The sequence below is a fragment of the Rhinoraja longicauda genome, chromosome 4 (assembly GCF_053455715.1).
Source record: "Rhinoraja longicauda isolate Sanriku21f chromosome 4, sRhiLon1.1, whole genome shotgun sequence".
Lineage (NCBI taxonomy): Eukaryota > Metazoa > Chordata > Chondrichthyes > Rajiformes > Arhynchobatidae > Rhinoraja > Rhinoraja longicauda.
In genome coordinates this window covers 57,350,630-57,364,413 of record NC_135956.1, presented here as the reverse complement: position 1 = coordinate 57,364,413, position 13,784 = coordinate 57,350,630, and the positions used below count along the sequence as shown (strand labels likewise).

The 13,784-nt window shown below is 41.8% G+C and overlaps 1 protein-coding gene across 3 annotated transcripts in view; it reads left to right on the top strand.

Annotated features, from left to right (window-relative positions):
- LOC144592783 (sperm-associated antigen 1-like) overlaps positions 1 to 13,784 on the top strand; it is a 96,638-nt gene that overhangs the window by 80,767 nt on the left and 2,087 nt on the right. For all 3 annotated transcript variants that reach the window (XM_078397793.1, XM_078397795.1, XM_078397796.1), the window contains 3 exons: positions 2,175 to 2,301; positions 6,097 to 6,273; positions 7,901 to 8,311. In XM_078397793.1, the coding sequence (XP_078253919.1) occupies positions 2,175 to 2,301; positions 6,097 to 6,273; positions 7,901 to 8,311 (715 nt within the window). The remainder of the gene's footprint in view (positions 1 to 2,174; positions 2,302 to 6,096; positions 6,274 to 7,900; positions 8,312 to 13,784) is intronic.

Below are 13,784 nucleotides of genomic sequence, written 5' to 3'. Positions count from 1 at the left end.
CCGGGCAAGATGTTATATTTCAAAACTCTCAAGTAATTACAGACTTGTCAGTGATTTCAGCGAAAATTAGGACCGCAGTTTTGTACTCAGACCAGCGACGGTCAATCTAGCCGACTGCGACGCCTAAGAAACTGAGTCCCCCAAGGCTCGGTACTGGCCCGCGTGCTCTTCAATCTCTATATCAGTAATCTGTCACGCACGACCTCGCGCCAGTATGGATACGCAGATGACTTGGCCCTACTGCACTCGGAGAGGAGTTGGTCAAATGTTGAGGATGTGCTCTCGGCGGATATGGAAGTTGGTGCGGGCTACCTTAAGACCTGGAGACTAAAACTGAGTGTGGCAAAAACCACCATAACGGCCTTTCACCTGAATAACAAGGAAGCTCAACGCCAGCTAACCGTCACTCTCAATGGATCACCCCTACCCTACAACCCATTTCCTACAAAACTAGATCGGCAGCTGACCTTGAAGCTCTCTGTGCTAAAGTCTCGGCATGGAACAACCTCCTGCGTTGCTTGGCCGGATCGTCATGGGGCGCCAGGACATCTACTCTTTGAACCAGTGCTCTTGCACTCGTGTACAGTGTCGCTGAGTACGCCGCCCCAGCATGGTGCCGCAGCGCTCATACTAGCAAGCTAGACGCCACCCTCAATGACACCATGCGGATCATCACTGGCTGCCTACGCCCTACTCCGACAGATCTCCTGCTGGTGCTCGCAAGTATCGCACCCGCCAAGCTTCACAGAGAGTGCTTCACTCATAGGCTGGTTTGCAAGGCCCCATCGGACGCCAAATATCCTTTGCACCACCTCACCCAGGATTCACACCAACTGGGATCTCAACGCCTGTCATCTCGTCACCCTTTCTCCCGTCATGCAGCGACCCTCTGTGGCTCCGGTTTCAACATACTAGGAGCATGGAGAACCAGCTGGGAACAGACTTCGCAACCTCCTCAATTCACTGTCGCACCGAACACCATAGCCCCACCAGCTCAGAAATGCCCCGCAAAGAGTGGGTCGCACAGGGGTCGGCCGGTTCAATGCCAACATGCATCACTGGGGGTTGCGTTCATCAGCAGTCTGCGTGTGTGGAGCAGACCAGCAAACAGCGCAGCACGTCATTTTCGACTGCACTGTCCTCCGTCCCCCAGGTAGAGGGGTAGACCTCACGGCCCTTGACAACAGCACATTGCACTGGCTACAGCGCCTGGAGGGCGTTACATAATTTATGCTGCCTCAAACGCAAGAAGAAGAAGAAGGACGTCGGAGAAGCATTGATAAGCGTGGGATTTTCGCGATGATTCCGAAGATGGTGTAATCTCTTAGCCAGGTGCTAGTTTCACAAAAAAAGTCACTTAAATCGACCTGACTCGGCATTGTCGTGGTCATTGTCGTAGGGTAAAAGAAAATTTCGGCGATCTGCTACAACTTTGACAGTCGCCGGCAGTCGTCTAAAAATTTGCCTAAGTGGGACAGGCCCTTAAGTAATGGGTTTAAGGTAAATCAGCTGCTCAAGTGATTAATCCTTTTCATACAAGCCATATTTTCCTTGACTATTTAGACAAGAAAATGTAACAGAAGCTTCAATTTTGAGCAAGGAGTGAAACACTATTTTCACTTTTACTTCCTGATTTGAAGAAATATTATACCTTCTATTAGGTTACATCCAGTGTAGATGAGATCAGAAATGCAGCAACGTGTAAGGAATATTCTTGCACTTTTCTATTCCCTTGCATTTGGAAGTTCCCCCCTCCCTGCCAATATTTAAATACGGTAGTTGGGCAAAAAAGTGAAGGAAAATTGTTTTATTTTGATAAATTTGGAACATTTAGTCAATACCAAACAGATTTATAAAGTTTGTTGATGTCAAAATGATGGCACGTGATGTAATTAATTACGAGAGAGAAAGTTGATGATGGCCTGTGGTAACATTACCTGGACAGTATTCTGAAGTGGAAGTGAGCCATCCTCCATCTCAAAGGCCAGCCTAAAGAAAATAAACAGAGTTTCAATTTCACGATGAAGTTGCTCGCAAGTCTTTATGTATCCTTTTGATTTTTCTTACTTGTTGCTTATAACATTTGTATTAGCTAAGAGTTTCTGAAAATCTTTCAAAGCATGCATAGAAAAGTATTAAATATAAACTGATCTATTGTTCTTTACTTTTCCTAGAGCATTGTGTTTTCTGAAACTTAATCAATATGAAGTGGCAGAAGCAGATTGTAACACAGCTCTGCAGGTGGAGCCCATGAACATAAAAGCATTGTATCGAAGGGCTCTGGCTTATAGAGGATTGAAAGTAAGACAGCGGATTAGCGACATCAAATCAATACTGGAATTTTATGCACTATAAACAATAATAGTTGTGTTGCTGTAAGGAGGTCTTAGGATAGATCTAGGGAGACAGAGGAACTGAAAGAAATTTGCATTAGGCGAGAAATAGTATTGGGTAGACTGATGGGACTGAAGGCTGATAAATCCCATGGGCCTGATGGTCTGCATCCCAGGGTACTCAAGGAAGTGGCTCTAGAAATTGTGGACGCATTGGTGATCATTTTCCAATGTTCAATAGATTCAGGATCAGTTCCTGTGGATTGGAGGGTAGCTAATGTTATCCCACTTTTCAAGAAAGGAGCGAGAGAGAAAATGGGGAATTGTAGACCAGTTCGCCTGACATCGGTGGTGGGGAAGATGCTGGAGTCAATTATTAAAGAGGCAATAACGGCGCATTTGGATAGCAATTAAAGGATTGGCCCAAGTCAGCATGGATTTATGGGGAAATCCTGCTTGACTAATCTTCTGGAATTGTTTGAGGATGTGACAAGTAAAATGGATGAAGGAGAGCCAGTGGATGTTGTGTATCTAGACTTTCAGAAAGCCTTTGATAAGGTCCCACACGGGAGGTTGGTGAGCAAAATTAGAGCACATGGTATTGGAGGTAGGGTATAGACATGGATAGAGAATTGGTTGGCAGACAGGAAGCAAAGAGTAGGAATAAACGGGTCCCTTTCAGAATGGCAGGCAGTGTCTAGTGGGGTACTGCAAGGCTCGGTGCTGGGACCGCAGCTATTTACAATATACATTAATGACTTAGATGAGGGATTAAAAGTAACATCAGCAAATTTGCGGATGACACAAAGCTGGGTGGCAGTGTGAACTGTGAGGAGGATGCTATGAGGATGCAGGGTGACTTGGACAGGTTGTGTGAGTGGGCAGATGCATGTAAGATGCAGTTTAATGTGGATAAATGTGAGGTTATCCACTTTGGTGGAAAGAACAGGAAGGCAGATTATTATCTGAATGGTGTCAAGTTAGGAAATGGGAAAGTACAAAGAGATCTGGGTGTCCTTCATCAGTCACTTAAAGTTAGCATGCAGGTACAGCAGGCAGTGAAGAAAGCTAATGGCATGTTGGCCTTTATGACAAGAGGAGTTGAGTATAGGAGCAAAGAGGTCCTTCTGCAGTTGTATAGGGCCCTAGTGAGACCGCACCTGGAGAACTGTATGCAGTTTTGGTCACCAAATTCCGCGCCTGCGTGCCCCACGCCTTGAGTACCCTGGGATGCAGACCATCAGGCCCTGGGGATTTATCAGCCTTCAGTCCCATCAGTCTACCCTTCTCCCTTCTCCCTCTCAAATTGTAGATTAAAACTGATCATATTATGATCACTACCTCCTAATGGCTCTTTTACCTTGAGTTCCCTTATCAAATCGGGTTCATCACACAACACTAAATCCAGAATTGCCTTCTCCCTGGTAGGCTCCAGTACAAGATGTTCTAAGAATCCATTTCGGAGGCACCCCACAAATTCCCTTTCTTGGGGATCATTACCAATCTGATTTTCCCAGTCTACCTGCATGTTGAAATCTCCCATAACCACCGTAGCATTACCTTTGTGACATGCAAATTTTAACTCTTGATTCAACTTGCACCCTATATCCAGGTTACTGTTTGGGGACCTGTAGATAATTCCCATGAGGGTCTTTTTACCCTTACAATTCCTCAGTACTGTCCATACTGATTCTACATCTCCTGATTCTATGTCACCCCTTGCAAGGGACTGAATATTATTCCTTACCAAAAGCGCGACCCCACCCCTCTGCCCACCTGTCTGTCTTTTCGATAGGTCGTATACTCCTGAATATTCAGCTCCCAGCCCTGGTCCTCTTGCAGCCATGTCTCTGTAATTCCCACAACATCATACTTGCCAATATCTAACTGAGCCTCAAGCTCATCCACTTTATTTTTTGCACTTTTTATAGACTGTCATGTGAGGAAAATTGGAAAGACTGGAGTTTAGAAGGATGTGAGGGGATCATATAGAGACGTATAAAATTATAAAATGACTGGACAAGCTAGATGCAGGAAAAATGTTCCCAATGTTGGGGGAGTCCACAACTAGGGGCCACAGTCTAAGAATAAAGGGAAGGCCATTTAAAACTGAGGTGAGAAGAAACTTTTTCACTTAGAGAGTTGTGAATTTGTGGAATTCTCTGCCAAAGAAGGCCAATTCACTGGATGAATTTAAAAGAGAGTTAGATAGAGCTCTAGGGATTAGTGGAATCAAGGGATATGGGGAGAAGGCAGGTACAGGTTACTGATTTTGGATGATCAGCCATGATCACAATGAATGGCGGTGCTGGCTCGAAGGGTCAAATGGCCTCCTCCTGCAACTATTTTCTATGTTAATTTGAAGGGGAAAAAAATATTTTTGAGGTGCCAGAAGACAATAAGCACAGTTTCAAAAAGAAATACCAGGGGCAAAATAATTGAATTTGGACTCCCTTTAGTCAGCTTCTGTTGAGTAATGCACATTGTTCAGGTATGTTTTCCAGTGGTCTACTCTTGTACTACAGTTACTCTTGTAACCACTGACACGTTCAGTTACATTGTCATTCCGCATCTTTACAGAAGGGTGACAGGTGACCTTAGACCCTGCCTAACCTGTTTACCTATCTCCCAGTCAACTTCCTGCCAAGCCAGCAGAACTTTCTGCTGTTTGCTGAACTTTCCTTACAACTCAGTGTCAGAGTAGAATCTACATCCTGTGATTTGGATTAGGGGAAACTACAAAATGTATGGAAACTTTGTTCAGCAATTTGGTTCATGATTCACCAGATTAGCGTCTGGTTCTCATTAAGGCCTTCCTTTTGTACTGACATGCCTGAAGATGTTTTTTGCTCCACACCCATTTAAATGAGCCCTGTGACTATCTAACTTTCAGCACTCTGTGGCAGAGTTCCATTCAATCCTTTATACTAGTTCCCCAGCTCAGTCCTGTTTCTTTCTGCACTAGGGTGGTCAGAGACTATGATTTAATATGATATTCCGTTTAAGCAGAATTCTCTGAAAATCTACTGATATTAGCTGGGCTTGTTTCTGTGGAATCCCTTCCGAATCTAACCAAATGTAGTGTCTCACTGATGAGAAAGAGTGGAAATCAGAGGTGGACCCTACAAAGGGACCTATGGAAATGGTTTGTGGCAGTTTATCTGGGACAGAAAAGGAGGGACTTTGCAGATAAAGTCTTTTAACAAAACCTTCCCTGAAAGTCTGGAGAGGCACTCATGCTTTTATAGTTCTCAAAGAAACCTATAACAAAAAATAAACCTTATCTTTCTCGGCATCTTCCAACCTGCAACCTATTTCCAAAATAGTTTTAATGGTTTGGGACATATCACTGCTCCACACTCTGACCAACAATAATTTGCAGATCGGTTCCTAGTCTGCATGACCACATTGCTTTTCAGGTAATTTATTTACCTTTTTTTAATACCCATGCACAACAGGATCAAAGTGAATAAGCATCTGCCATGTTTACATGGCACGTTTAGACCCACAATGCCCCTCACATCTCTGTACCTCCACAAATCTGTCTTTTCCAATCAGAAGGAGTTAAGTTTTGCTTCGCAAACTCAATTCTTCCAAAGAATTGATTAACTTACACCAGTTTCCTGGAACCAAAATTTAAATATCATTGGTATAAAAGCTATTTGAGATTCCTGTGGCAAATCTAAAACTAAATTTCAGTTTAAAATGCAATTATGAGATCACAGCACTTTCAGCACTGTAAAATGTTTGTTTTTTTCCCCAGAACTACACAGCCAGCATCGATGATCTCAATAAAGTACTGGAACTTGACGCACATGTCACTGAGGCACAGAAAGAATTGCTGGAGGTATCTGAAATTTTGGAAAAAATAGACAGAAGCGGATCTCTCACTAAGACCTGCAATCAAGAAAAGCAGAGAAAACATATCCAGATACAGGAGGTATATGTTTCATTCTACATCACATGATAAAATGGAAGGATGCATTTAACTAAACCAAACCTGTCACTTTAATTAAATAGATTCAATCTATTGTAAAACAGTCAATAGAAGAAACTGCATAATATATGGCTTTAGCAGTCAAGAGGCAGACTTGAAATATACTTGAAGATACGAAAGCTATCAAAAGAAAGTTTTACCCAGGATATCAAAATATTTTCTTATCTTAACTTTGAACATATGAAGTTTGAAGAAATAGACGCTTCTTAAAACGATAAACATAAAAAGAAACTGCAAATGCTGGAATTCTGAAATAAAAGCAAAATGCTGGAGATACCCTGTTGGTCATAAAGCATCTGTTGAGAAAAAAACAGAATTAACATTTCAAGCTGATGACTGTACATTGATTTATGTCTTTCCGCTTTCTTTTCAAATTTCGATATCTAAACTACGGTTTATCACCTCTGGTTTTTTTCAATCAATTCGGCCCTTCCCAGGACTCTAGCTTAACTCTCTTCTATAAACTTGATAATGTTTCCGTAAGTGTCAATCTTCTGTGAAACAATATTAAGTTATTGTTGATACCAGAGTGCCCTGCTGTGGTATTTCATTCCATGGGTAAAAGTGGTAAAGCTTATTGATATGTAGTGGTAAGTATGCCTAATTCATTAACATGCCACATCCATAGAATTCTCCCCTCTGTCCTCTGGGCTGCAATGCTTAGTAGAGGTAGAAGGTGGGGGGTAATAACGTTACTGCCTTTATATGTAAAGTTCTTAAAAGTCACTTGTGTGATTCAGGGCCGTCTTTACAGCATTATGGGCCCTTACGACAACTACTCACAGGAATAAAAATGTAAATGGTCGATAAAATTAAACAGTATGGGGCCCCTATGCTCGTGGGGCCCCGGGCAAGTGCCCATCAGGTCCATGCGTTAAGACGGCCCTGGTGTGATTGCTTTCCTATCTAGACAGTACTAAAATCTACCAACTGGCCTGTACATTACATACAGGCACTCAACCTTTCAAAATCCAGTGAGCTCACACAGAAGAAAACAATCATACATTGTTGGCAAAATGCTAGAGTAACTCAGCAGGTCAGGCAGCATCTTGGGAGAGAAGGAATGGGTGACGTTTCGGGTCGAGACCCTTTTTCAGTCTGAAGAAGGGTCTTCTTCAGTCTGAAGAAGGGTCTCGACCCGAAACGTCACCCATTCCTTCTCTCCCGAGATGCTGCCTGACCTGCTGAGTTACTCCAGCATTTTGTGAATAAATCGATTTGTACCAGCATCTGCAGTTATTTTCTTATACATTGTTGGCATGTCTCTCAAATCATTGAAGGTATAAATTTCCTCCAATGAGAATCCTGCAATAGCAGAAATGTTAGACGCTTATTGTTTGATTTATTAGTGTTATCCAGTAAAAGCAGTACTGAGATCGTGAGACAAGCACGATGAGTCCAAATCCTAATCTGGCAGTCTGTTTGTCTGTAGGTTCATTTTCTGTCATTTTGTCCACCTTTCTCAAATACAATAATCTAACTTTAAACAATATTTTGGGCATTTTTTATGTTTTTTTCAAGTTTTTGTTGATATGTAATCTTTCAGTTTTTTCCATTTTTATCTTTAAAGGTCGCTGATAGTGATGAAGAGGAGAATGAAGTCAAACCTACCGAGTGTGAAAATATTCCTAATCTTGATGTTGGGGAAGTGGATTCTGTAATAAATGACTGTACTTCATATAGACAAGAAGCTTTTGAAAATTCTTATTCACCTTCAAAAAAAGGAGTTAATTTAGAGCCTGCAAATGCATATGAATTTTGCCAAGCACTGAATGTTTTGCAGGCTAAGAACGATCTTGCTGGATGTGCAGAGTTGCTAAGAAATGTAAAACCAGAAGATCTACCATCCATGATGAGTAATAAACTGGAAGCTGATGTCTTCAGTATGATTATTCAGGCTTTGAAGGAACATCTTTTAGAAAAGTATCCCAATCTTGTGTATCGGCATCTTGTTCACCTGTGCAAAGCAGAAAGATTTAAGGTATGTGTTGCTTAAAGTATTGTTATTTTAAAAATTGCATAGAATTTACTGAAGGTGTTAAAGCTCTGTATCACTCTCCTTTTATATCCTTTTATTCCTTTCTCCTGCGTATATTTATCTAACTCACTCTTAAAGCATCTGAGCCTCAACCACTTCATGTGGCAGCAGTTTTCATTTTCTAACTCTCTTCAAACCAAAATGTCTTCTGAATTCTGTCCTGGATTTACTTGTGACTTTATATTCCCTATATCTACCCTCTCAATTTTGACAATTTAAAAAAGAGTTCACTGCACACTTGATCATTGTTACTTTTTTGTATATCTTTCATTCATATGTTCTATATCACTATCTCTCCCTCTCATTTCCCTTTCCCTGACTCACACCCTGAAGAAGGGAAAGGGAAATGCACCTATTCCTTTTCTCGAGATGCTGCCTGACCCGCTGAGTTACTCCAGCTTTTTATGTCTATGGGTGATTAATAGTCAATGTGGGCCGAAGGGCCTGTTTCCACGATGTATCCCTAAACTAAATTTTAAAAAAAGATAGGGAACAGAAACAAAAAGAGTGTCACCACCTTGCTGGGGCTATTTTACAAACCGCCCAACAGTCAGTGGGCGATGGAGGCACATATTAGAGAGATGCAATAAAAGTAGGGTTTTGGCAATGGAGAATTTCAGTTTCCCAAATATTAACTAGGATTGGGAAAGCCTCAGAAGAGCTGGTATTCTTTATGCACTGTGTGAATAAACCAATATGAGAGAAACATTACTGGACTTTATTTTGGCTAATGTATCTGATCAAGTAAAGCAAGTGTCTGTGGAGGATCATTGTGGAGAGAGTGACCATAACTTTTTCAAGTACTCATGCATTCCCTCTTCTCCCCTTCCCCCACTAGTCGTCCTACTAGTTCCACTGTTTGAATCTTTGTATCACTTTGATATCACCACGTTCCCAGCCGACAATGGGCCATTATGGGCTCCATCCTTCCTTGGTCATCTGTTACTGGCCCTGTTTTGTTCTTGCTTTTTCTTATCTCCAGCTCTGTCCCCTCACTTTTCAATCTGAAGAAATGTCCCGGCCCAAAACGTCACCCATCCTTTTTCTCTAGAGATGCTGCCTGACCCGCTGAGTTACTTTGTGTCTATCTTATACATAGATACATAGACAATTGGTGCAGGAGTAGGCCATTCAGCCCTTCGAGCCAGCACTGCCATTCAATGTGATCATGGCTAATAAACCACAATCAGTACCCATATCCCTTGATTCAGCTAGCCCTAAGAACTCTATTTAACTCTCTTTTAAATGCATCCAGTGAATTGGCCTCCACTGCCTTCTGAGGCAGAGAATTCCACAAATTCACAACTCTCTGTGTGAAAAAGTTTTTCCAGAGAATCCAGTACAAAATCCTCCTCATGTCCTACAAAGCCCTCCATAACCTGGCCCCATCCTACCTGACTGACCTCCTCCACAGGCACACTCCCACCTGCACCCTCCGCTCTGCTGCTGCCAATCTCCTATCCCCCCCCATCCGGACCAAACTCAGATCCTGGGGGGACAGGGCTTTCTCCAACGCTACTCCCACCCTATGGAACTCACTACCCCAAACCGTCAGAGACTCCTCCTCACTCACATTCAAAACATCACTGAAGTCTCACCTGTTCAGTACTGCCTTCAACCACTGAAGGTCACCTCACCTTCTGTCTCCTTTCTCTGTTCGTCTACTTATTTATCTATTTATTCACTTCCCTATGTTCTTTAAATCCCTGTAAAGCGTCTTTGAGTATATGAAAAGCGCTATATAAATGTAATGCATTATTATTATTATTATTATTAATGTGTCCAATCCCTTAATAATTTTATATGTTTCTATAAGATCCCCTCTCATCCTAAATTCTAGTGTATACAAGCCCAGTAGCTCCATTCTTTCATCATATGACAGTCCCGCCATCCCGGGAATTAACCTCGTGATCCTACACTGCACTCCCTCAATAGCAAGAATGTCCTTCCTCAAATTAGGATCTTTGGGATAAACAAGCATCTGCAGTTCCATTCTACACATTCTGTACATTTTAAAGTGGTTATGGAAAAGGACAAGAATGAACCAGTAATAAAGAACTTAAATTGTGGGGAAAAAATATATTTTAATATGGCAAATATGTCTCCCTGCATGGCAGCAGGGCCTGGTAACAATACACGTGTGCGCCTAACATCAGTTGCATGAAGTTACTAGCAAGACATCTGAGGGAGAGGTTTATTTCATGAACTTCAGGAAACTTTCCCCTATATATGAGGTGGATGAAACAAGAGGACATAGATTTCGGATAAGAGTTAAGAGATTTAGAGGGAATCTGAGGGGGATCTATTTTCACCCAGAGTGTAACTACTTGGAATGAACTGCCTGAGTGGGTAAAGCTGGGTCAATGATTGGATTGAGGAAGTGCTTAGATCACTTGAATCACTTAGGCAGACGGCCATAACCAATTGCCAGGAGATGGGATTAATTCAGAAGAGTGACCACTGTATATCAACCAGCCAGGAAAATAACTGCAGATGCTGGTACAAATCGAAGGTATCACAAAATGTTGGAGTAACTCAGCGGGTCAGGCAGCATCTCTGGAGAGAAGGAATGGGTGACGTTTCAGGTCGAGACCCCAGGACAAGTTGGGTCAAATGGCCTATTTCCATGCTGTTTTATTCTATGACTATTTGCCTTGTATTTTAAGAGATGGTTTATCCGCCTACACTTCACACGGTCAATTGCAAACTGGGGGCCCAGCCAGGGAGTGAGGACAGTAGAACCTGAAAGTTTCCACTTCTGAGTCAAAGTCAGCCGTTGATGTTTCATGACTAATTAAAATGTTGAGAGTTGAGACATCCAGGAAGGTACACCTGGCTTCCTCAATTAGAGTCCAAACTTTGCATGAAACACTTAACAATAATTTTCTTGTATTTATCCCCTTACAGGAGGGGTGTAGATTGTTGTTCCGTCCCTTTTTAGACCCTCCCCTCCCCCAATCTTTCCAGTGCATATAGCAGAAGGATGCAAAACAAGTACAGCATGATGTTTCTGATCTTTTTCCAAAAGTAAGGAAAAGAAAAGTATGCTAAATGTTGGAGAGGCCAGGTTTTGGGATTGAAGGAATAACCATCAGTGGTGGAGTTAACTGAATGAGAACAAGATATAAACACTCAATTGAAGGAGATTGTAATAGCTAAGTAACCACAGAAGAATTTGTGGACAAGAACTTTGATGTCAGTTCTCTGTGTCACAGTGGTGCCTAATAAGGAATGTGTAGAAATTACAAACAGCATCAAACCAGGTGATTTTTGGTTTATGGAATTTAGAATCTCAAAGATGAGCAGAAAGAATACAAGTGCAGACCTAAAGTAATATTGACATGTATTAGGTTGGTGAGAGGGAGATTGATAATGTCAAAGTCAAATAAAGTAATATAATGACCATCAATCAGAGGAGAGAAATCAGTGCATCTAACAAAATTATTTTAAAATATATATTGGTCAAATGTAGTTGCATCAGTACACTGCATGTATTTTTTAGGGCAAGTTATGCGGATTAAGTAGAACAAAAATTTCAAATGTAATTTTAAAGCTGCATATTTAACTGGCAAGTTGTTTTTATAGTGGAATCAAAACAATATACCAAACAAATATGTGAAAAATCTCTATCTTTCAGGCCTTGGGGAAACTGATATTGAACTTCTCAATAAAATAATTAGTACTGCATTTTGTACAGGCTTGCAGACCACAAACCGGTTGAGGTCTTTCCGGCAGATGGACCTCACTCAATCATTTGTGTACTTCCCCTGGTCTTAAAACAAAAACTTCACAAACTGTAAAGTTTGTATTACAACTACTGGATAAAGTTAACTGTTTCTGTTCAAAAATTAAACGAATGATAGTGACTAGAAAATTTGCATTTCATTTACAAAATGATTTAAAGCAAAATATTACAGTTTACGTAAAGTATATAAATAAACCTTCTGGACACAAAGTGCTGGAGTAACTGGGCAGGTCCGACAGCATCTCTGTAGAATGTCGATAGGTGACTTTTTGGCTCGGTCCCTTCTTTGCACTCATTGTAGAAGGGTGGGGAAGAAACATGTGAGAGAGGAGAGGCATGATAAAGTATGCAGTTAATAGGTGGACACAGGCAGGGGAGGGTGTATGGGGGGGAGTTAATAGGTAGATGGTTGGAAAAAAAGGCCCGAGATTAAAGCAGAAGGTGTGAGAGACTAATTGAAGAATGGCAAATTGTGCAGCCAGAGAAAGGAATGTCAGAGGAGGGGAAGGGGAGAAAAAAGTGGGAGTCCAGATAGGACACAGGAGAGGGGAAGGGATAGGGAGGGAATGGAAGAAAAAGGGGAAGGGGAGGGTGGTTAGAGATTACCTAAAATTGGAGAATTCAATGTTTATACTGTGGGCTGTAAACTGCCCAAGCATATTAAGCACCCCATATTCCGCTTTGGTAGCTGACAACCCAACCGAATGGTTCATCAGCTGAAGGAGCTCGAGCCCCGAGCTTTAGAGGTCAATTCTGGTCTATCCATTAGCCCACATATTTCAGAGGAGTGAGCTTAAGAGTGCAAGCAGGGATGGACGAGGTGACTGGTGGGCTGATCAGAAAAGTACAGGCAGGTATTTCAGGAGCTTCCTGTGTTATTTTGCTCTAATCAGTTCTGAATATTGTAGGGGAGAGGGTTCGCAGCTGAATGTCTGAGCCAAGACCAAAGCACAATGGTTGGATCATTTGCCCAATGGAAAAAGATTACTTACAGGAATACTTGCAGGATTCCTTACAAGGAATACTTACAGGAAAAATGGTACTGGAAAGGATGAGAAAATATGAGGATATTGCCAGGACAACTCTTTTACAAATCCCCAGCCAGGCATCCTCCTTCCTGAATTCCTTTTCTCTTGGTCTATCTTCAGATACCTACCTATTCTCTTAACTGCCCTTCCAAACTGCCCCCTCCCCATCTCTCTCTGAGCACCCTTCTTCCAAACGCAATGTACAAAAAAAGACATCCGGCACTGATACTGGTTATTGGTAATCTCTGTCATTGGAATGATTATTCAGGAAGTGTCAAAATAGTGGTTGCCTGCAGTTTTGGTGTAAAGTCTGAATAGTCAGATAGAGCTCTAGTGGAATCAAGGGATATGGGGAGAAGGCAGGTACAGGTTACTGATTGTAGATGATCAGCCATGATCACAATGAATGGCGGTGCTGGCTCGAAGGGCCAAATGGCCTCCTCCTGCACCTATTTTCTATGTTTCACCTTATGTGTTTCCCTTATGATTTAATGGCTTTTGCCATTTATCCCAGTGGCCAGATTTGACCCATGAAAATCAGTCTTACAAACTTGCAAGATTATGTTATTCATCTAATTTATCAAACAGGTGTTAGACTCACTATCTTCAAAACAAATAGACTAACATTAGAGGTTCAGGAAGA